Here is a 22,278-nt window from a genome sequence, read left to right as displayed (position 1 = left end):
CCTCCAAAAGGAATGCAGCCCTGATGACACCTTGATTTTAGTCCGGTGAAACCCACGTCAGACTTCTGACCGCCAGAGCTGTAGGATGAAAATTTTGTGTTATTTAAGCACCTAAATTGTGGTGCCTTTTAGAGTGCAGAGAAAACTAATACAGGTACAGACTGGCAGTGGTGGCAGTGGGCCTATGGCATCTTTACCATCGTACTAACTTTGCACTCCAGGCAGGGACCAACAAAGCTGCTCCCAAGAGAACAGAGTCGGCCAGCTGGAGCTGCAAGGGTCTGGCCCCAACAGAACCTGTAATTCTGAATGGATGCCAAGGAAGGGACCAGAAGACTCCAGAGAGACCATAGCTGTATGTCTGGCTGACTAGCATGGTGAGTGAGGTCAGGGTGACCACCTCAAACCAAAAACTAAACCTGTTGCCATCAAGTGGATTTCAATTCACAGAGTTGAACTACCCCATAGGGTTTCCAAGGACTGCCTGGTGGATTCGAACTGGCAACCTTTTGGTTAGCAGCCGAGCTCTTAACCACTGAGCCACTAAGGCTCTGTAACCACCTCAGAGGGAGCCAACATGAATGGACAGAGATTACTGGTGAGCATTGACAAGCTCCCTGCATTGTACTGTGTACTCTGTTTCATTGTTTTATTCTAGGAAGAACCAAGCTATACTTGTGTAATTTTTACCTTGTCTTCCTAAAACACTTCTGTGCTTATTGTAACTAAAAGGAATATTGCCTCACATATATTCCTTTTTTCTGCCACTTTCCTAAAACTGTTATCTTGCCACGCTATGCCACATATATCTATAGCATATCCAATAACTCACATCTTCTATGCACAGTAAAAGATAACCCTCTGGAAGGAGTAGACCCTTGTTCAGCCAGTTCTTTTATGTATTTATATAATCTTGAGCAGGTACTTTAAAACCACATGAAAGTCTTTTATTTAATAAATTACTATCTGTCCTATACTATCTGGAAGACAAATTTTCACACTCGTTGTTAACATGGGCCTGGCCGACTAAATCCAAAATGCAACATTTTCAAGATTTAAATATCATTTCTGTATTATTACTTGCCAACTTTCAGTTCTTGTCAACTGCATTTTTCAGTAAATGTGCCCCATTAGATAAACTGGCCAGCTATCTTACAAAGTAGTGTTTCTAAGGAGGTTATAGAAAATAGCCTGAAGAAATTATAGCTATAAATCTGAAGACCAATATATCAAAATAGAAGTTCTTGTTTTCTTTAGTAATACTTAAATTCTGCATATCTCAGCATAAATGATTCCATTTAAAAAAAAAAAACGATTTTGAGCATTGAAAAATATATGCAGCCACTAAAAATAATGTTCACAAATAGTTCACAGTGGTTTCAGAAACAGCCAATGATATGGTAAAAAGAAAAAGTAGGATGTATAAGTGAATGGAATGGGGGCACTCGGCATGTGGAAAACACAGTGGGGGTGCAGGGTACACTAGAAGGAAATAACAGCGGGAGAACTCAGGACAATTTTGTTCTGCCTCTTGATGCTTTCCAGAACCTTCCATGTTTTCTATAATGAGCATGCTTTTCCTCTTTTTCTTTTGTACATTTTTAGAGTAATGTATGTTCATTATAACGGTGAATTTCTCTTAATGTCAGAAAAAAAAAGTTAAGTAAAAAGTTAAAAATGAAAAGGTCAGTTAGGGTCTGCTCTCAAGGAATTCACTGGCTTAAGAACTGATACAGCTGGAAATGTAAACAGCCTCAAGAGAAACTAAGATGGAGCCACAGTTGGGTCAAGGAGGGGGAAGGGAATGAGTGTTTACTGAGCACCTACCACTGGCCTTGGGCAGGTAATTTATACCAGTTTCCACTCAGTCCTCACAATAACCCCATGAGGCGGGTACTATGATGGTCCTCTTTTAACACAGAGAGAACCAGAAACTCAGAGCAGACTGAGATTTCTCCAGGGTCACATACTGAGTGCAACAAGCAAGATTTCAAGCCAGGTCTCTTTGGGCTGCAGCAACCAAGATCTTATCCCTGCTTGGTGATGCCTCCCAATACAGGGGCAGCATCACCCTAATCTCAGGGCCACTGGAGCTTCTTAGGGGCTTGTCTAGTCTATGACGGAGGCTGAACCCTTTGCCCTTCCTCCCTGGCCACTCCCAGACTCAGAGGCCTTTCCGCCCACACTGTGTATGCCACCCCACGTCCAGCTGCAATAAATGTCCAGGCCCAGGAGAGAGATACGGTATCCATCAGACCCTGGCCAAGGAGCACAGCCTCCAGGAGCACCTGCCCCAGGCAAGCGGGAAGGCTCCTCCCACTGCTCCTCCTGTTCTTCCCAGGCATCCAAGGGCTGTGCAAGGGCACATTGTTAAATGTGCATCTCTCCCCACAGGGCTCGTGAGGTGAAAACACATGCCACATTTTAACCAGCACACACACTTGGGCAGCACGCAGCCCAGCAACAGCACCTGGCCAGTGCCCCTCCAGCCAGACAGCTGTCAGCCATCAGAATCTATCTCCCTGGTTTCATGCGCGCACACACACACACACACACACACACACACACACACTCACTCTCACACCCTTCTACGGGTGGGTCAGCCTGCCATCCCTGCAGCCTAAGACATTTTGCCAGCTATACAAATAGAGAAACCGAGACCCAGGAAAGCAAGGTCTAGAGCAAGAAGGGCCCTGGGTCTCCAAAACAAATGGCCATTTGGGGTTTGAAGGCTGAATGCCTATGGCTGTGTTCTTGTTTGGCTTGTACCGTGTTGTTTAAATTGTCCAATTAGTTGACAAGCGTTAAAAATCAGAAGATTTTACATTAAAATCCAGATGTGGGGTTCCTCTTTAAAAAAAGAAAAACCAGCGCATTCACAAAACGAGGATTTTCATTCTCAAACGACAAAACCAGCTGAAGTTGTGTGACAGCTGCACCCTTTAGCAGTGATAACCTCTCCAGAACCCAAACTCCAGACCCCGGGCACCTGGCAGTCCAGCTCATCCAGGTGTACTACCTGCCTGAGGTAGTAACCCCACTCCGGAGAAGAATCTCCAGTCACTGGGCAGCTGCAATGGGCATCATTCAGGAGCAAACTGAAGGAGCATGGACTGCTCAGCCCCTCAGAGGGAAGTCAGCAGAAGCGAGGCACATGTTCACATCGATGGCTGAAGAGCCAAAACAGGTTGTGGAGCACAGACAGTGTCCTCCACACTGTGAGCTCCTGGTGCAGGAGCTATGTGCTTCCAGAGTGCGCCGGCAGTTCTGGAGCACAGACTGAACGTCTGCAAACAGTGTGTATGGAGACGGTGTCAAGGGACTGGAAGGTACCACGAAGTGTGTGACATGTTCCCAGCTCCCCACCCCAGTTAGGGTCACTCCTGCCTAAGGAGGCTCTGCACCTGGAGCCCAACCCAAGCACCTGCAAGGAATTTTATGAGGATACAACAGAAAAGGAGCCCATAGAGCCAGTGGCATCTGGGAACAGGGTCTGTTGGTGAGACAGGGCCAGACACCAAAGATGGGCAGGGATTCCTCCCCCTGGTACCTAAGAGACATCAGAAAATGGACATCTGCCAAGGCCAGGAGCAGCAGTTCCCGCTATAGGGAACACCTTCCTCCCACTCACCACCACCCCTGAAAAGTACCAGCACTCCAAGTTTGTCAAACCACCTCAAGGTAGCCTTGGACCTTCAGGCTCCTGAGCTGGGCAGTTCCTTCCTGCCCAGAGTCTGGCTCCCTCCAGCCTCTGCTACTCTCAAGAATACAGAGGCTCCCAAAAGGCTTCCCTCCAGCACAAAGACCTCCCCAGCACCAGCTCTGACCTTCTGGACCAAGACCTGAGCACATCACTGAGTCACGCTAGCCTTACGGGTGCCCAGGAGAACTGAAGCCAAAAGCAGCAAGTGGGCTCTGGGCTGGAAGGCTGGGTAGGAGGAGTGAACCAGGGCCTCAGCCAAACCAATGCCTCAGCTACACCCACTGCCAGAACAGGTCCTCCTAAGAGTAAACCCTGCCTACCGGGCCACCAGCTGTGCCCCTCTATCTTCAAAACTCAGCACGCTCTTGGGCCTCAGAGCCCAACCCATGGTTAAGGGGAAGAAGGCAGAGGGAGGAAAAGGGGCCGCGCTGGGCAGCTGTCAGAGTCCCCAAGGCCCAGATCAGGAAGTGGTGGCAGGTGAAGAAGCCAGGTTCCAGATCCCTGAGCCAGGTGGGAAGGAGAAGGAACAGGAGAAGAGGGAAAAGCAGAGGGAGCCACTGTCGCAAAAGCCCAGCGGCTCACCTGTTGCTTTCGCTAGCGTGCCCGCCCGGAGGCAGCCGCCAGGACGACAGCCCCAGGAACCAGAGAGGATATACCCCCAGCAGGGCCTAGCCCAACTCCACTTCTTTCCTAGGCAAACAGCGCCCACCTCTGGCCCAGGCGGCGATGCCTCCGCCCGTGGCGGGCACAGCGAGAGAGAAACCCGCTCCTGCGAATCAAGAGGAGGAGCAGCGGAGAAGGGAAGCGCCGGCTAAGGCACTGAGAAGCCGCTACCGCGAAACGTGGCCTGAGCGCACCGGATTATACCGGAAGCGGGTGGCAGGGCGGGCTCGTGCAGCCAAGCGCTCCTTGGCTCGTGACGAGAAAGCCACCGGTCCACCGAGGTCAGAGGAGATGCACCGACTCAGGTACCCAGCACGCAGGCACCCCTACCTACAAACACCGGAGAAACAAAGCCGGCTCGAGCCACACAAGCCTACGTGCAGACCAGCGCCCAGCATGCGCTGTCGACGCAGGGCACTCACGCGCCCACCGAGCCAGGAAGAAGCCGTACAGCCCCGCGACACACCCCGCAAGGTGCCCAGCTCGCCACGCTCACACGCCCTCCTCCCCAGCCCCGTAGCGCCAAATCATTCCCAGCGCCACTGCTTCTGTGTTTCCACGCGGGCCACGCGACCGCCTGGGCGCACAGGGGCCTCGGCCAAACCCAGCTCGCAGCCTCGCAGGCCACGGCCGAGTTGGCCCTCGTCGCCGATGGCCACTCACCTTCCTGCACCGCCTGGAACGGGTTGTTGGCTTCGATGACCTTGATGGAGTAGGTGATCTTCTCACTCTGCAAGATGTCATCGTTGAGACTCAGGTCGGAAACTGCCAGCTGGAACACCCTGTCGTCCTTGGCCGCGTTCTCCTCAAAGATGGCACCTGGGGGAGAAGATGGATCAAGACCGGGCATGGAGAGGAGTCCTCTTCCCGACTCCCACAGTCCTCGGGTCACAGCTCTGGCGGGACCATTGCTTCCAAGTGGTGGGAGGGCTGGGCTGGGGTTTCAGCTTGGCAGGTAGTTTAAGGCTTTCTCCAGTCAACCCGCACAGGAATATGCTTCCTCCCCGCACAGCGTACACGTGCACACAGTTGACACAAGTTACACATGCATGCCGCCAGCAGGTCACACACGTGTCTCACAACCTGGCACCGCATGTCTCAGCCATGCCCCATACGATGGGCCGAGCCAAGCTAGGGTAGCCTTAGGCAGCAGCCAAACGCCCTGGTTGCATCCCAGGAACCAGAAAGTTACCCGGAGAGGGCAGTGTTCCCCACACCCATCCCAGTGTAGAATGATGACTCCCTGTGCCCTACGGGTCTCCCACGGAGTGAAAGAGCCCGAAGCAGGACCCCAGCTGGCTTTCCTGGGCCAAGAGGCTTCTTTACGCGAAGGGGCTTAGATGGTTGGAAGCTCAGCCCCAGTTCTGCCCTGGCGAGGGCCACTGCCAGGCGCAAGGCCCAGAAGCCGCGCGAAGCTCCCCTGCCAGGCGCCCTGGGCTCGGCCTCCTGCTCTCTCTCCATCCGTCTCCCGCTTCCTTCTCCTCTTCCTGCGCGTATGTTAGGGGGAAGGGGCTGCCCCTAGACCTCTTCCCTTTCTGACCCGGCAAGGGGAGAGGCTCACTCAGAAAGAGCCGCTCTTTGAAGAGCCTTCCAGAACCGCGGACAGCTCCACCAGGGCGCCCTCGGGCTGGAGCTTTGCAAGTGTTAACACCGCCCGGCCCGCCCTGAGCTGACAGTCGAGATCCGTCCAATACGCCTGGGCCGTTCCGGAGCCCCCGCCCCTCGCTAGGCCCCGAGGGTCCCCGCGACCCCAGGCTAGGATCGGTGATCCCCCGAACTGAGGGCTGGACGGGATGAGGGAAGGTCAGGTTCCACGCTGCACCCGGAGCCGCAATGCTGACTGCAAGACCCGCGCCCCGCCGAGACCGGGAAGCAGGTTTGGCCCAGGGTACCTGCTGGGGATGCTGGCGATCTCGCAGTCTGGGCCCAGTGGCTCCCCAGCCGACCCCATCCCCGCCCCGCCTGTCCCGTCATCCCTGCCTTCTTACACTTCCCAAGCCCCTGCTTCTCTGCCGGCTCGTCTTTCCCAACTTCCGGAAAGGCAACTGCGGAGGGACTACCCCAAGTAGCCGCTCTCAGCCCCAAACCAGTCCAAGTTTCCGGGATTCCTCCCGTGCTGCTCCCAGCTCCTATCCACTCTCCCGCTGCGCACCCCCTCCTCATCTCCAGTCTCCCATCCTCTCTCACGGATCTCTATCTTTTTGCATCTTTCTCTTCCCGCTCAGTGCCCCTCCCCCGCCGCCCACGCTTCTTCCCTCTGCTCCTACCACCCCGACCCTCTGCAGGCCGGAGACTGGGACCACTGGAAACTCTGGGACTGTCCAGAATGGAACTGCAGTCGCCACGATGAGGGACACGCGCGCTCACACACACACACAAATACACACCGAAAGCTACACACAGACACACACCGGGGAAACCAGTAGACACCGTGTCCGCTCTAACAGGCTGACAGTCGTGCATGCACCAACACACGCTCAGATGGCCCCACATACCCCAACGCCCTCTCGCAGTGACACCAACACTGTGCCTAGCGCACAACAGCAACATACGCTGACGACACCCACCTGCCCAGACTCACACACGGTTCCGGTCCGACCTCTGATGCTCCCCAGCCAACTTGGCGAGCCACGGGGCCATTGCCGCTCCCTTCCCCCCCTTCTCCCCGCCATCCCAGCTGCTCTGAGCTACCCGAGCCCGCCGACGGCCCCGGCCCGGGATTCGGGTCTGGAAACGCACCCAACCCCAGGGTTTCTGCAGCCACAGCCCTAAGTGGCAGCGGAGGCCGCGGGGCCAAGTGCGGGGATCTGAGCCTGGGGAGCCGAGAGGAGCCCGCGAAGCGCTGCGCGGCCCGTGTACAGCCCCTCCACGGGGCGGCGGGGTGCGGCCCTTTGGGGTAGCACCGCCCGCCGGGCCCCTCGGGACCCCAAGTTTGGACGCCGCGCACCCCTAGCGCCGCCGGGGCCCCCGCCCAGTCCCGGGCCGGCCGCCCGCCGCGCTCACCGATGTGGATGATGGAGTCGGCCCGCACTGACACGCACTGGCATATCCAGGGGAGAAGCCACAGCGTCAGCGCTTCCATGTCCCCCGGGCGCGCGGCTCATCCGCCCGGGCCCGGGGCGAGGCCGAGGGCAGCGCGGAGGGGGGAGGCGCCGGTCCCGGTGCAGTCCCGGCCACTCCCCGGGAGAGCCGAGCCCGCCCGTGCGCCTTCCCGGCGCGCCCGCCCCTGTGCCCTGCGCCCGCCCCAGCCCAGCCCAGCCCAGCCTCGCGCTGTCGGGCTCCCGCTCCGGCTCCGGTGGCGGCTGCGGCGGTGCTGGCAGCCGGAGCCCAGGCCCGGCGAGGCGGGGGCGGCCCGCGGCGGCGGCGGCGGCAGTGCTTCCCGCGGCTCAGGCGGCTCCGGGGGGAGGCGGAGGCTGTGGCGGCGGCGGCGGCGGCCGGGCCGGCGTGGCTGCTCCGGGCTCCCTGTGTGTCTGAGCCCCGGCGAGGAGCAAACTGCGGAGGACGCCCCCTCCCCTCCCCCTCAGCTCCGCTCCCCCTTCCCTCCCTGCCTGCCTCCCTCCCCTCCGCCCGCCTCTCGACCACGTGACTGCGGAGCCTCAGCTTCGCCGAGCGGCGCTCGCCAGCTCGCAGCTCGGAGGGGGCGCAGGGCACTCGGCGCTCCCAGCAGGAGGGACTCTCGGAGGCCGGCACGGCAATGGGGACCAGCCGGGGCTACGGCGCCGAGACTTGGCGGCCCCCGGGGACCTGCTCGTCGGGGGCGTAAAGATGGAGGAGGGATGGCCACCTACTACCCTGGGGAGTCCCGGAGCGCCCTGGTACCGGCGCGCACCAACCTCGCAGCCGATCGTCTCGGTTCAGGGCCCCCCGCCCCGGACAGAGAGCCCCTCGAGGATCCGGGGGCGGGGCGCTAAGCCAGGCCCCGGGATACAGGGGGAGCCCAAAGGGAGGGCTGCGTCCGACCCTCCTGGAGCAAATTCCGGCCCGGGTTCGAACCTTGGCCGCGGCGCGGACCTCCGGGGTCGCCCATCCCCCGCCCCGCGGACCGTTCACTCAGCCTGGAGTCGGGCTGGAGGCTCGGGCTCTAAAGCCTAATTCATGGCCGGAAACCAGCGCAGCCGTGACCGCGGCACCTGGACGTGAGGAGCCTTCCAAGCAGCGGTCGAGCGAGCTCAGACTCCGACCCTGCACGGAGCCTTCACGCGTGAGCCCGGGTGGAGAGCCGGCTCGGCTTTTCGCGTCTAGAGCTGACAGGGGCTCCCTCTGCAGCCCTGTGCATGCCTCGGACGGGCCACCAGATACAACGTTAAGCTGTTGTGGGCTGGAACCTGAGAGGGGATAGCAAGCCAGACGCGCAGCCCCGCAAAGCCCCAGACGGACTGAGCTCCACGTGGCACACCCAAGATTTCCGGCGGACGGCTTAGCCTTCCCGGATCCGGACTCGTGGGAAGCTCGGTCTGGGCCCGTCTGGCAGTCCTGGCGTCGGGCTGCTCGGCGATTCCGCGAGCACTAGAGCGCCCCCGATCCTGTCCTGGGGCCAGGCCGTCAGAGCCTGGGCGGCGATCTGAGGTTCCCGAGGACCTCTACCGTGCGTCAGTGTGTGCGCTGGGCACGAGGGACTCCGAGAGGCTCCGCCAAGGGAGAGGCAGGCATCTAAACAGATAATTAAAAGATGTGATGAGGATCACAATGAGATATGTATGCACAGGCGCCTCCTGGGCCCTGCCCCACGGGGGTGGGGGGGTGAATGAGCCAGAGATGCCTGCCTGGAGGAGGTGACTGCGGCAACTTCTAAAGCCTGGGAGGAGGTTACCAAGGAAGAAGAGGGGAGGCTTCCAGGCATTGACTTCGTGTGAGCCAGCACACGGAGAGAAGACAACGTGTGTGTATGTCCGTGTCCATGTTTCCCCAAGCTCCCAGCCACTGAAAAGCTATTGGCAGATTTTACTTTGGAAAGGTGGTGGAGGGGGCTGTGCAGAGGGGGCCAGTGGAGGTGTGGAGGGCAGGGGCAGCCTGGTGGAGAGAAGACTCAGTTGGAGACATATTACGAGCCACATGGGCAGGGCAAGGTGAAGGGCCAGTGGCAAGATGATAAGAATGACCACCCCATCGCCAGGCTGGGCTACCTAGCTGGCTGTGGTGCACACAATAAAGCCTTCCTTCCTCCTGAGAAGGAAGGGGCCTCAAATTTTAGAACACCCCCACCCAACCTCTCCAAACCCCCAATGTCTACAGTTCTTATTCCTGCAAAATTCCATTGCTCACTGGATGAAAAACCGTAGGGAGAAGGGATCTAAAGCGTGAGTTTTATGATACGACAATTTGGTCCCTATGGGGACTATCTCCACCTTGGAAGGATGGTGCTGTAGTCACCTCACAGGGGCTCAAACTTGAGGTCAGAACCACAGGGTCAGGAAGCCTCCGTAATCTCCTGTTTGGACCCCTGCGATCTGTTAGCAAATTAGACATGTGATACCCTCTGTGAGAAGGTTGTCATGATGTATTATTCTGCTAGGTATAGTTTGCATGATTACAGTGGGACAAGCCTCAAGACCCCCTTCCAAATATTAGGGAGACCCCTCCCCACCAACACACACCATTTGAGGAAGACTTCTATCAGTTTCTGGTTTGGGAGCTGAAGGTCACAACTCAGGGTGGAGGCCCCCCACCACAGAAGCCGTTGGCTCTGAGCCAGCAGCTAGGGCTGGATATAGAAGTGGGTTCAGCCTTATATGCATGAGGGAAGGCAGGAGCCTTGCCTGGGCCAGGGGGAAGTGGTACAGTGCTGTGGGAGTGGCCAGGGGCAACCTCACCTTCTATCCTGGGTACCTGTTCCCCTCCAGCACCCAGGATGTGGAGTCCTTCACCAGCCCCAGATGCTCATGCCCTGATGACCCACCTAGCCAGTCTAGAACACCCTGGACACCACTTGCCTGGTCACAAGGGGCACTCTGTCCTGGTCTTGTTTCTCTTGGAGCTGGGTAGGAGGCAGGCCCAGGATCACTGGAGCCTTGGCAGACCCACCTCTAGGCAATGCATTTTTAACCCTCTTTGCCGCTGAAGTTGGAATTTCCAGGTTCCAGGGGCATTAGCTTTTATTGGGGGCCTTATTGGGCTTGTCAAGCCCTTAATTACTTATTGCTCTTGGCCCACCCCAGTTCTCTGAAGCCCTGATAGCTTCTGGGCTGCAAAAGCCACCTCTCAAAACCAGACTCCGGGAGGAGCAACTGTACCTAATCAACAAGCTCGCCCCTCCTGTGGTGACCTGATCAGAGAAGACAAGTTAAGAATCTCTCTGTCATGCGATGCACACCCATTTCACAGAGGGGAAAACTGGGGCTTAGAAAAAGCCAGTGATTCGCCCAAGGTGCCTGTCAAGTTTCTGGCAGACTTGGGACTCAGTCCTTTTGGTTTGCTCCTGACTATACGAATGTGTATTCACAGAAATTACAACTAAGTCGATAAATCTTTCTTTTACACAGAGTTCAGCCGACACAGCTGATTGCTCATCTAAAGAGATCCTCAGTTATACTGATTTTACATTCGCCTAGCATTTACCACATACAAGCACCGTGCTGGTATTACCCCATGAGATGGCATTCCCATTCCACACTCAAGGCAACTGAGGGAGGGTGCAAAAAAGGTCAACTGGGCCCATCGAGAATCTCAACTTAGAAACAGTCCTGGAAGCAAGCAGTTAGCTGTTGATAAAATATCAAGGAAAGGAGAGAGGCCATGGTGCTCCACTTCGAAGCCAGAACCATTGTCACTTAAGAAAAAAAAAAAAACATCCGTTGCATAGATTCTGACTCAGAGCCACCCTATAGGACAGAGTGGAACTGCCTCATAGGGCTTCCAAGGAGTGCCTGGTGGATTCAAACTGCCGACCTTTTGGTTAACAGTTGTAGCTCTTAACCACTATGCCACCAGGGTTCCCACTTAAAGCTTGTGTCTTTCCAGGAATGCAGTCCTCAGCTCTCCCCCGCCTCTCCTTTCTTATCCCAGCCAATGATGGAACTGAGGGAAGACCAGCTGGAGTTCTGACCCTCCTGGGGGCCAGTCACCCTGGCATATCCCTAAGGAGCTGCCTGCCCCATATGGCACCACCACTACCCACCCCTTGGAGAAATGCCCCGCCCCCAGCCCCACCCCAGCACCAAACCCAACTGGGATTTCTAAGAACTCAGCCGAGGTCCTGGGAGAATGTTCATGCTGGCGGAGGACCTGGGGTCAAGGCTGAGAGTCTGGGCTCCCAGGACCTGGAGCCCTGCAGCTGGAGTCCCAGGCTCAGCCCCACCCCTGGACTCCAGGGACCCCACCTCCAGGGACCTCCAGGATCCGGACTCAGAAAATCCCACTGCTGCCTTCCTCTCTCAACCCACTGGGTTTCCCCCTTTTTTAAAACCCTAATGTATTACTTATTCCATCCTGGCCCTGCTGTTGTATGCTAATTGCCCGTATCTACCTCGTCTTCCTTGACCTTTCTGGCTGTCCTCTTTTATCTCATTGTTACTGTTTTCTCAACTTATATTTACTTGATATTCTTCTGTATTGCTGTATTTTTTTATTTTTATTTTTACTGTTGGTAGCCTCACTGGCTTTCACCTTTAAATTTCCCAGACCAGCAATCTTTTCCGTTGCTCATTCTATTACCCAAGCCCTCTGTTCATTTAGTCTTTGGTTTTCTAGAGGTTGAGGGGTGTGAGGACTGAGCCTGAGCATGGCCTTCCCTGCACCAGCCTTGCCTGAGCCCTCAGGGCAGGACCCATTCTGTGTCCTTCCCCTGCCCACTCCCAGCCTTCACATCCTGTCCAGGTACCCTTTCCATCGCACCTTCCATGGCACAGTGCAGACCCCCTGGCTGGCAGCTCAGGGGGGTGGGGGGGCTTCTGCCTACTGAACCCAACAGCCCATGGGCCAATGAGGTAGCCTAGGCCTGGACAACCTCACTTCCGATAGCACGTTTTCTGGCCTGTAAACCTCTTCTTTCATCAGGCAATGAAATGAAATTGTGACTGATTTTCTCTGTCTGGGTGTCACGGTGGATTTAGCACCCTGTATACCTGAAGGGAGGTGGTGCCACCTCCCAGGGATGCCCCCAGGAACTCAGCTTGGAGCCGGGGCTGCCCAGGGCCCCTCGGGCCAAGGTGGGGCCAGCTGTCTCAGAAGATGGCAGGGCCCATATCCACCACCAGCACTGGGCAGCCTCAGGCAAGGTCCCTAACTTCCCAGAGACTGAGTTTCTTTATCTGGAAAATAGAGAAGGAACAGGACAGGGGATGGGAGAGGAAGCAGGAAGGAACAAAGCCTCCAAGGTGAGGCCCCAACAGAAGAAGAGAATGGGCATGAGCCAAGCCCTTGCTGTGCTAGGCCTGGGGCATTGAACTACCAAGCACACCACCATGCATGGGGCTGGTAATGCACAAAGGAGAAGGGGGTGCAGAGAGGTCCAGAGCTGCAGATCGGAGGCCCTACAGAGGCATCCCATCTGGGTCCTCTTTAACTGTCTCCGAGATCAGGACAGATCAATGATAAAAGGTGTGACAGAAGCTGCCCTCAGGGATGAGGGGGCTAGTGGGCGGGTGGGGACAGGACTCAACCCCAGAGAGGCTCGAGAATAGCACCTGCTCTGGGAACACCCACTGCCACATCATCATGGTTTCTGATCCATTTCAAACCCTGCAAGAATGGGGCTCTTATCCCTACCCTACACTGAAATCACCGAGGCTCGAAGCAGTGCAGTCACTGGACAGTTAATGGGTGTGGTCAGCTGAAAAGGGGGACAGGAGAGGCCTGAGGAGCACAGCAGCCCGCGGTCAGCAGTCCTAGCTGCGGCTGCCTTCGCTCTGCGCTCTCTTCCCATGTAGCAACCCACCCCACCTGATTTCTTTAAAAAAAAAAAAAAAAAAAAAAAAACCCTTTGTTTCCTGTGTACAGAAGCTTATTTCAATGTCTGGTTTGATTTAAAAAATACCAAAAAAAGATGGCACAAAGCATCACCCTAACACCCCCTCTATGTTCCCCCAGACCTTCCTTCAGCTAGGCTGGCCACATGGCACCTTTTACCCAATGAGATGTCGACTGAAGCTGAGCTTCAGGACAAGTGGAACCCCAGAAGGAGAAGGACTTTTGATTTTGACCCTCCGTCTTCTTCTTACTTGGACAGGAGACCCAGGAGGGACACTGCCATCTTGTGACCACGAGGTGACAGGCATGAACTTCACAGACCACACTGCAGATGGCAGGGCCGTGAGAGCCAGCTCAGTTCAGATGACATCTCTGGGATAACTCTGTTAAAGCCGCTGCGGTGAAGCTTTCTGTTATTATAACTGAACGCAACTCCTGATGCCACCAACCAGAATTAACCACTGTTAACACTGTGATGTTTTTCTTCCTGTCTTTTTTTCTGTTCACATATAATTTTAAAATAGAAACAGACAAAAGTATCTGAAATTAATTTATTTTTCACTTGTCTCTCTCCCCCTATGGTTAAGCCCATGAGAACAGAACGGTATCACTCTTGTTTACAATTTCATCCCCAGTACCTAGAACAATGGAGGTCCTGGGTGGTGCAGTTATCATGCTCAGCTGCTAACTGAAAGGTTGGAGGTTCAAGTTCACCCAGAGGCACCTTGGAAGAAGGGCCTGAAGATCTACTTGAAAAAACCAACCATAGAAAACCCTATGGAGCATAGTTCTGCTATGACACACATGGGGTCCCCAGGAGATGGAATCAATAGCAACTGATTAGTTACCTAGAACAAAGCCTGGTATATCTAGCAGACATTCAATAAATACTCATTTCATTCATTCACTATTGATGAATGAATATTTTACTGTGAGTACTTCCCCTTACCATGAATTGTTTTCTGAAACAATGATTTTCAATAGCTGGTAGCAGTTCTACCCCTTGGATACATTATTTAACCTGCCACTTGCTGTTGGACTTTTTCCCCTGCAGTGTTCACCATCATAAACAACTCTACTGTAGAAATACTGATAACGTGCATTTCTAGCCTTTATGCATTATTTTCTCAGGATAAATGCCTAGAAGTGGACTTGCTGGGTCAAAAGTTATGCATAATTTAAGTCTCTTAATACATATTTCCAAAGTTGCCCTGGAGAGCTATTTTTTAAACCAATTTACACTTCTATTGGCAATTCATGAGAGTATTTGTTTCTCTTCAACCTCATCAAAACTAAGCATTATCAATTCATTTTTTCTTATCCTAAGGAGTAAAAAAATTGCCTCTCAACGTTGTTTTAATGTGCATTTCCTTGATCAGTGGGGACACTGAGCATTCTTTCGCCAGTTTGTGGATCACTGACAGGTCTTTCTTCTGCCCCAGGCTCTTCAAAGGGCTGACCTGCATCAGCTGAAGACAGTCGCACCCCCACCGGCCCCCGACACACACAAGTGTTCAAACCCTCCAGGAAACGTGGGGAGGGCAGCCAGGGGTAGATTCAGTGACCAATGTCTCTCCTTACCTCCATCCCAGGAATCTGTGAGGCTCAGGGTCTGGAACCCTTATGCTGAGGCCTTCCTTCCCTGGAGGCCAGACCACTCTGCTGGCCCAGGAGCAGCCAGAGGCAGCCATTCCTCCCTGCTAAGGGCCAGGTAGGGCAGACATACCTCTGAACATGAGGCCCAGAGAGGGCCCACAGGTGGGGGACCCGAGCATCATGCCAGGTCCCTAGAGACCCGGGAGGCTAGGCTGTCCAGGGCATCTGAGAGGCCTAAGTGGGGTTGGAACGCAAAGAAGGAAGCAGGCCCTGCACAGCGAAGTCTGAGAGAAGGAAGACCCAAGCAGGTCCAAGGACGGATGCACTCAAGTCCAGATTCGCCCTCATTCGGGACCACCTGACCAGACGCAGGCTCAAGAGAAGGTCACACTCCCCCTCCGGTCGCCACACTTTCCCAGATACCTGCACACTGGCCTGCCCTGCCCAGGGCTGCGTCCACCTGACCCAGCTCCCAGTCGTGAGAAAGGGATGGTAGGAGGCAGGTTACAACATCTCCTGACCCTCAGTCTGCGCCAGGCCAAGACCAAGCCCTGAGACCCCCATCTCACAGACGAGGCGATTGTGCACCGGGTGAAGGGCGCGAGGGGCCGAAAAAGAGACTGGTGCCTCTCGGGGGCCAAGACGCGTCGCTCAGAGCCTCATTGAGGAAGCGGCTAGGCACCAGGTCCCCAAAGGAGTCACGGCTGGGCAGAGGCAGGGGGCTCCTTGCTCCCGTGTCATCCCTTCGGGTCTGCGGCCACAAGAAGCTGCTCCTCCTTGGCCCGAGCGGACCGCAAGAGGGATCCTGCGGAGCGCAGCGGACCACAGCCAGCGCGGCTTCCGAAGCTGGACCGACTGCGCTGCTGAGGAGCAGCCCCGGTACAATGCTGCCTCCTGGCGGCAACCGGGGGAACAGACCCCTGTCCGGCCGCCAAGGGGCCTCCGCAGAGAGAGAACCAATATCAGATTGCTGAAGGCAGCTGGGAGCTGGGAAGATGGGTAGGGCCAGGTCTCAATGAAAATAATGACAACAATAACAACGGCAACAGCCGAAATTTACATCGCATTTACTATACACACATTATTAACTCATTTAATCTCTGCTTGATCCTTACAGACGGAGGGCTTTTATTATTCTCATTTTATAAAAAAAGGAAACTTTTATACAAGAAGGTTATGTAACTTGCCCCACTGGCAAGTGGCAGAGTAGGATTCGAACCCAGGCAGTCTGGCTCCATAGCCCTGGATCTTTGAACCACTCTGCTAGTAAAACTCCTAGATCTAGAAAAGGGAGTGGGGATCTGATTTTACATATCAAAATACAGTAATACTTTCTGGGGATTTCTAGAGCTCAACTTTCATAGCTAGGCCACTGCTGCCAAAGTAGCTGACTAGTGTCCTACAGTCCAGATTATAAATCATTCTCTCCTTGGGCTCTGGGTTTCCCATGAGCCTCACTGGGCCTTTCCTGGCCCTTTTCTGAGATTTTTAAAAGTCCAGGCTTCCAGCAAACCCCAGAATTCAGAGTGATGATGTGAGAGGCCCTCGTCTTAGGCCCCCCAAGATCCTGAGCAGGAAGAGGCCCAGGATGGGACTTGGCCTTTGTGAAGAGCACACTGTGTGCAGCATCTGTCCCTCTTGCTGCCAGCAGTTCTGTCTCTCTCCTGTCATCCAAGAAACCAAAAACCAAACCCATTGTCTTTGATCCTATTCTGACTCATTCTCTCACCTAGGTTGCTGCAAAAGCCTCAGGCTGACCTCTTGTCATGGATTAACTGTGTCCTACAAAAAGATGTGTTGAAGTCCTAGCCCCTGTACCTGTAAACATGACCTTGTTTGGAAAGAGGGTCTTGGAAGATGTCGTCAGTTCAGTTAACACGAGGTCACACTGGAGCAGGGTGGGTCCTACTCCTATATGAGCAGTGTCCTCTAAAATGGGAGAAGAGACACTGAGACAGAGGGAAATGACCATGGAGTTAGGCCGTAGCTGCAAGCCGAGGGACACATGGGGCTGCCAGGAGGGACAAGAAATGTCTCCCTCTAGAGCCTTCAGAGACAGGATGGCCCTGCCAACACCATAAATTTGGACTCCCAGTCTCCAATACATTACATTTCTGTTGTTTAAAGCCACGACTCTATGGTGTCTTGTTATGGCAGCCCCAGGATATTAAGACACCCCTCTCCAAAATAAATGTCAGATTGTGACACTCCTGCTCAAACCTTTTAAGGGCCCTTCTGCCTGCAAAACAAGTCAAATTCCTCCACATTCAAGCTGAGGGAACATCTACAGTTTTGAACATTCAGAAATGCCCCCCTTTCCCTGGGAATTGCACCAACCCACAGGGCTATAGCAGGAGTAACCAGGTTTTACAAGACCACCCCTGGCTATACCAGATTGATCTGGGGATGGCCATGTAATTCAAGTTAGGGCATTCAGCACCTTTCCCCAGAATGTCTTTAACTGCAATTAAGAAAAGTAGTGGGAATATAAGGTGTGAACTTGGGTGAGGTGGGCAGACGTGATACCACCAGGTGGGGGACCACTGGTGGAGAGGCAGTGGCTGTTCCCCCCCTCCCCTCCCTGCAGTTGCCGTGTCAGCTGCTGTCCTGCATTTTAGTCACTTGGAACTGAAAGTCCATTGCCTGTAAGCCCCCAAATGGCCATCTTTGTCATGCAGAACAGTTCGGTACCACCATTTCCTACCTCCTAGTCCAGGCTCATGCTGTCCAGATTGACCCCTGTCCTGAGTGGCCCAATGAAAACTTACTAAGCTTTTAAGATAAATCTTATGTTTCGCCAACCAGAAAGCCTTTGGTACCCACACCACAACCCCACATAGAACTAATTCACCCTTGGATTACCTTCGGCTATAACACCTACCATCACACATTCGGTGTCCGTACCTGCCTCGTCACATAGCCGAAAAAGCCTCCAAAACGGAGGTTCATCTTTTGTGTCTCCACTACCCAGGACAGGGCCTGGCGTCTAGTACATGGTCAATAAAGGTTTACTGAATGAATGGATGAATTCAAAGTAAATATTGTCAACCCTCTTCAACAGAAGTGAAAACTGAGACTCAAAGATTGGAAGTAATCGTTTGCATGCGTCACCATAAGAAGCCAGGTTTCCCAGATCAGCCACGCTACAAGCTGTGTACATTTCTTCTTTCATTCTATCTCCCAGCCCTCTCAATTCCTGAAACCCATCCATTATGGGCTCTGAAACTCCAGTCGATAGAAACTCCACACCTGGACACATCATAGAGAAACAACAGAAAACCAAAGACACAGAAAAATCTGAAAAACAGCTGGAGAAAACAGACGGATTTCTTAGACTGACAGCTGACTTCTCCATGGCACACACATGCACAAAAAGGCAGCAGATAGTGAAATGGTAATTTCAATGAGCGGAAAGAACATTTCTAATCTAGAATTACAGACTGAGAAAAAAAAAAAACTTCCCTGATGAAATATCTTTCATCTTTGAGGATAAAATAAAGACGTGTTCAGGCAAACAAAAACTCATAGAGTTCATTTAGCAGCAGGCACTGGGTATTCACTAGAATATATGCTAAAGGAATACTTCAGGCATAAGAAAAATGATCCCAGATGGAAGAACAGATACACAGGAGAAATGAAAAGCCAAAAGTGTTTAAATGTGTGGATAAATATAAATGAGCAGTGACTACTATCTGGAGCAATAACGTCAATGGAGTTTTTAAAAAACGTATTAGAGTGAATGAAAATACAAGACAATACATGCTTTGTCTAGGAATATAGTAAAGGTACTGATTAACTGCAGACTTTGGTAATTTAAGTTTGCAGATTATAATTTTAATGGGAAAATACACACACACATGCAAAAGAAGGGAACAGAAATGATAACTTCGAAACTAGTGGAAGGGTAAAATGGAGTGATAAAGTATGATCAAACCCAAAAAAAGCAAGAAAAGAAAGAAAAAAATGCATAGAACAGGGTAACAAATAGAAAACACAAAGTAAAGTATTTAAACATAAATACATTAGTAATTACATTAAATGTAATGAAATTAAATGCTTTAGCTAAAAGGCAGATGACAATATGTTTTTTTAATCTGATTATATGCTGCTTACAGAAGTCACATCTAAAGCATAGAAATACAGAAAAATTGAAAGTACAACAAAGGAAAGAAATATGCTATGTAAAAAAAGAGCTAGCATAAAAAAAGCTATAGTTATATTAGACAAAATTTATTTTAAAGCAAAAAAATACATATTAGTAGAAGTAGAAAGGTTATTTTATGATGACAAAAGGTTCAATTTACCAAGAAGATGTAACAATTATAACCTTTAAAAGGCTCTCAAAATATATAAATCCTAAAATTATAAATCTACATGGAGAAATAGATAAATTCATAATCTTAGTGGGAAAATTTAACACAATCCTTTCAGTATTAGAAAAACTAGTTGAAAGCAGTCAAAATTCAGAAAAGGTATCAAGAATTTGAACAATGTTATTAACAAACTTGACCTAATGGACACATACAGACCTCGGCACCTAACAAGAGCAGACTACACATTCTTTTCAAGCATACATGAAACATTTGCAAACAGCCATACTTAATTCAAATAGTATTAAACACTTTTCTGACAACATGTAAATAACTTTCCAATTGATAATAAAAAGATAATTAGAAAATCTCCATATATTTGAAAATTAAGAAATACATTCCTAAATAACCCAGTAGACAAAAAGAAAATGACAAATGGGCATGAGAAAATATTTACAACAGAACAAAAACAAAAATGCCACATATTAAAACTTGTGCTTCCCTCTAGATAGTCCTTAGGGTACTTAGGAGGAGAGTTACAGTCTTAAAAGAAGAAAGGCAGAAAATTAAGTGAGGAAGCTTGCATTTCAGGAGATAGAAAAACTAAAGTGAAATAGCCCCCAAAGAGGTAGAATAAAGGAAATAATAAAGTAGAAATTAATAAAATAGAAAGCGTACAATAGATTAAAAAAAGCCAAAAGTTGTTTCTTTGAAATGATTAAGTTGAAAATCCCTGTCAAGACTGATCAAAAATGGGGGGAAGTAAACACAAATAATCAACATACAGTAAGAAAAGAGGATGTAACTAAGGATTCTACTCACATTTAAGATAATGAGAAAATATTATGACAACTTTATTGCAATATATTTGAAATATTAGATAAATAGAAAAATTTCTTTCAAAAATACCTCTTACCAAAATTGACGTGAAAAGAAATGGAAAATCTAAGTAGGCTTCCAACTGTTAAGGAAATGTAAAACCTCCAGGCCTGGAACTGCTTCACTGGTGAACCCTAGCAAACATTTAAGGACAAAATAAAGCCAATCTTACACAAACTCTTCCAGAAAAGAGAAAATACTTCCCACCTTGTTAATGAGGTCAGCATAACCTTAATAATAAAATTTGACAAGTACATTAATGATATGGAAATTATAAGCCAAAAAAATCTCATAAATGTAAATGCAAAACTTCTAAACAAAATAACGGCCAAATCCAACAATATATAAAAAGAACAATCCTTTATGACAAATGATGTTTATTCTAGGAACGAAAGTTTAATATTGGAAAAGTCAATCTATTATATTCACCACATCATGATAAAATAAGGGAGAAAAACAGCATTTACAGTGGCATCAAAAAATGTAAAGAACCTGTGGATTATATGAAACAAAAAATAAACCCTCTATGCAGAAAGCTACAGAACTTTAATGGAAAGTATTGAAGAAGACCTAAATAGACGGAGATACGCTGTGAACAAACACCGGTGGAGTCAATATGGCATAGATATAATTCTCCCGAAATTGATCCGTCTGTAAATTCAAACTCAATCAAAATCAAAATCTCAACCGATATTTTTGTGGAACTTGTCAAGTTCTTCTTAAAGTTGTAGAGCAGTGCAAAGGGCCAAGAGAGTCAAGATACCCTTAAAAAAGAACAAGTTAGGAAGGCGTACTATACCAGCTATCCAGACCTATTATACGCTTGTTATTTTTGTTGATGGGAAAGGTAACACTGAATGAAGGTGAAGTGTGCACAGCTTGACAAAGGTAAACAATGTCAACAAAAAGTACACAAGAGAAAAGGACCTGTTGGTAATTGCTATGGCAGATATAATCTTAAAACAATAGCAAAAACAACCATAAACACGTGTGCAGGTATATATGTATGTATGTAGCCATATATGTGTATACCCATTGCCGTCGAGTTTATTCTGACTCATAGTGACCCTATAGGGCAGAATAGAATCACCCCATAGGGTTTCCAAGGAGCAGCTGTACAGGTATGTACACATCTGTACATATATAAATGTATGCACACATATGTGCATACGCATCTATGTGACTGTATGCACGTATATTCATATATACAATAAAGCATATAGGGAGCACAGTCATGGATACTTCTTAGATATATCCGAACACCTCACAGGATTGGAGTTCTGGGCTTGAAAGATTAGTACCATAGTCTGGTGGGACATTTCAGTCAACTGGCATAATATAGTTCATAAACATATGTTCTACATCCTAGCTTGGTGAGTAGTGTCTGGAGTATTAAAAGCTTGTGAAGAGCCTTCTAAGATACAGCTATTGGTCTCTACTCATCTGGAGCACAACAGAAAGAAGAAAATCAAAGATTTAAAGAAGAATATAGTTTAAGGACAAATAGCCCACATGCAACACAGCGTCATCTACCCTGAGAACAGAAGAACCAGATGGTGCCCAGCTACCACTACTGACTGTTGTAATCAGGGCTTCAATAGACAGACCCTGATAGAATGGGAGAAAAATGTGGAACAGAACCTCAAATCTCTAAGAAACAACAACAGACTTACTGAACTGTTTGAAACGGAAGAATTCCCTGAGACTGTTGCCTTGAAATACTCTACAAATCTTGAGCCAAAACTAACACCTGAATTCGCCTTGTAGCTAAATAACAAATTGGCTCAAAAAATAATAAATATCACTTGTAAGTATTGTACTCCTTTAAAAAAATCTTCTATATGATACCAAGCGGTCAACAATTACTTTAAAACAAAGATAAGAATGTAAACTAGCAGGGAAACTAGATTAATGGAAACAGAACAACCAGATCAGAAATAATGAGAATGTTCAGGCATTTTGAAGAAAGTAACCAATGTCACTGAACAAATGGTGTAGAAATTGCTGAATGTAAACCTAAACTTCACTGAAAACACTATAAGATATTATTTTTTAAAAAAAGACTAAATGGGGGTTAAAAGGGAGATACTACATTATGTAATGGCTTTTTTAATGGCTTTATGTTCTGAAAAGGTAGATATGGTACTGAATATTGGGATCTCCAAGACCACCCTCAGGTTCAGAAAGACTCACAGAGCCCAGAAAAGCTATTGTATTCATGGT

The 22,278-nt window shown here is 50.5% G+C and overlaps 1 protein-coding gene across 1 annotated transcript in view; it reads right to left on the bottom strand.

Annotated features, from left to right (window-relative positions):
- GRID1 (glutamate ionotropic receptor delta type subunit 1) overlaps positions 1-7,448 on the bottom strand; it is a 986,611-nt gene extending 979,163 nt beyond the window's left edge. The window contains exons 1-2 of the mRNA XM_064290308.1: positions 7,370-7,448; positions 5,030-5,185 (exon numbers count right to left, since the gene is read on the bottom strand). Coding sequence (XP_064146378.1) covers positions 5,030-5,185; positions 7,370-7,448 — 235 coding nt within the window. The remainder of the gene's footprint in view (positions 1-5,029; positions 5,186-7,369) is intronic.
- Between the last annotated feature and the right edge of the window lie 14,830 nt (positions 7,449-22,278).

Source organism: Loxodonta africana, chromosome 8 (assembly GCF_030014295.1).
Source record: "Loxodonta africana isolate mLoxAfr1 chromosome 8, mLoxAfr1.hap2, whole genome shotgun sequence".
In the NCBI taxonomy this organism is placed as follows: Eukaryota; Metazoa; Chordata; class Mammalia; order Proboscidea; family Elephantidae; genus Loxodonta; species Loxodonta africana.
The sequence above is the reverse complement of the archived record's forward strand: the minus strand, read 5'-3'. Positions and strand labels throughout refer to the sequence as shown.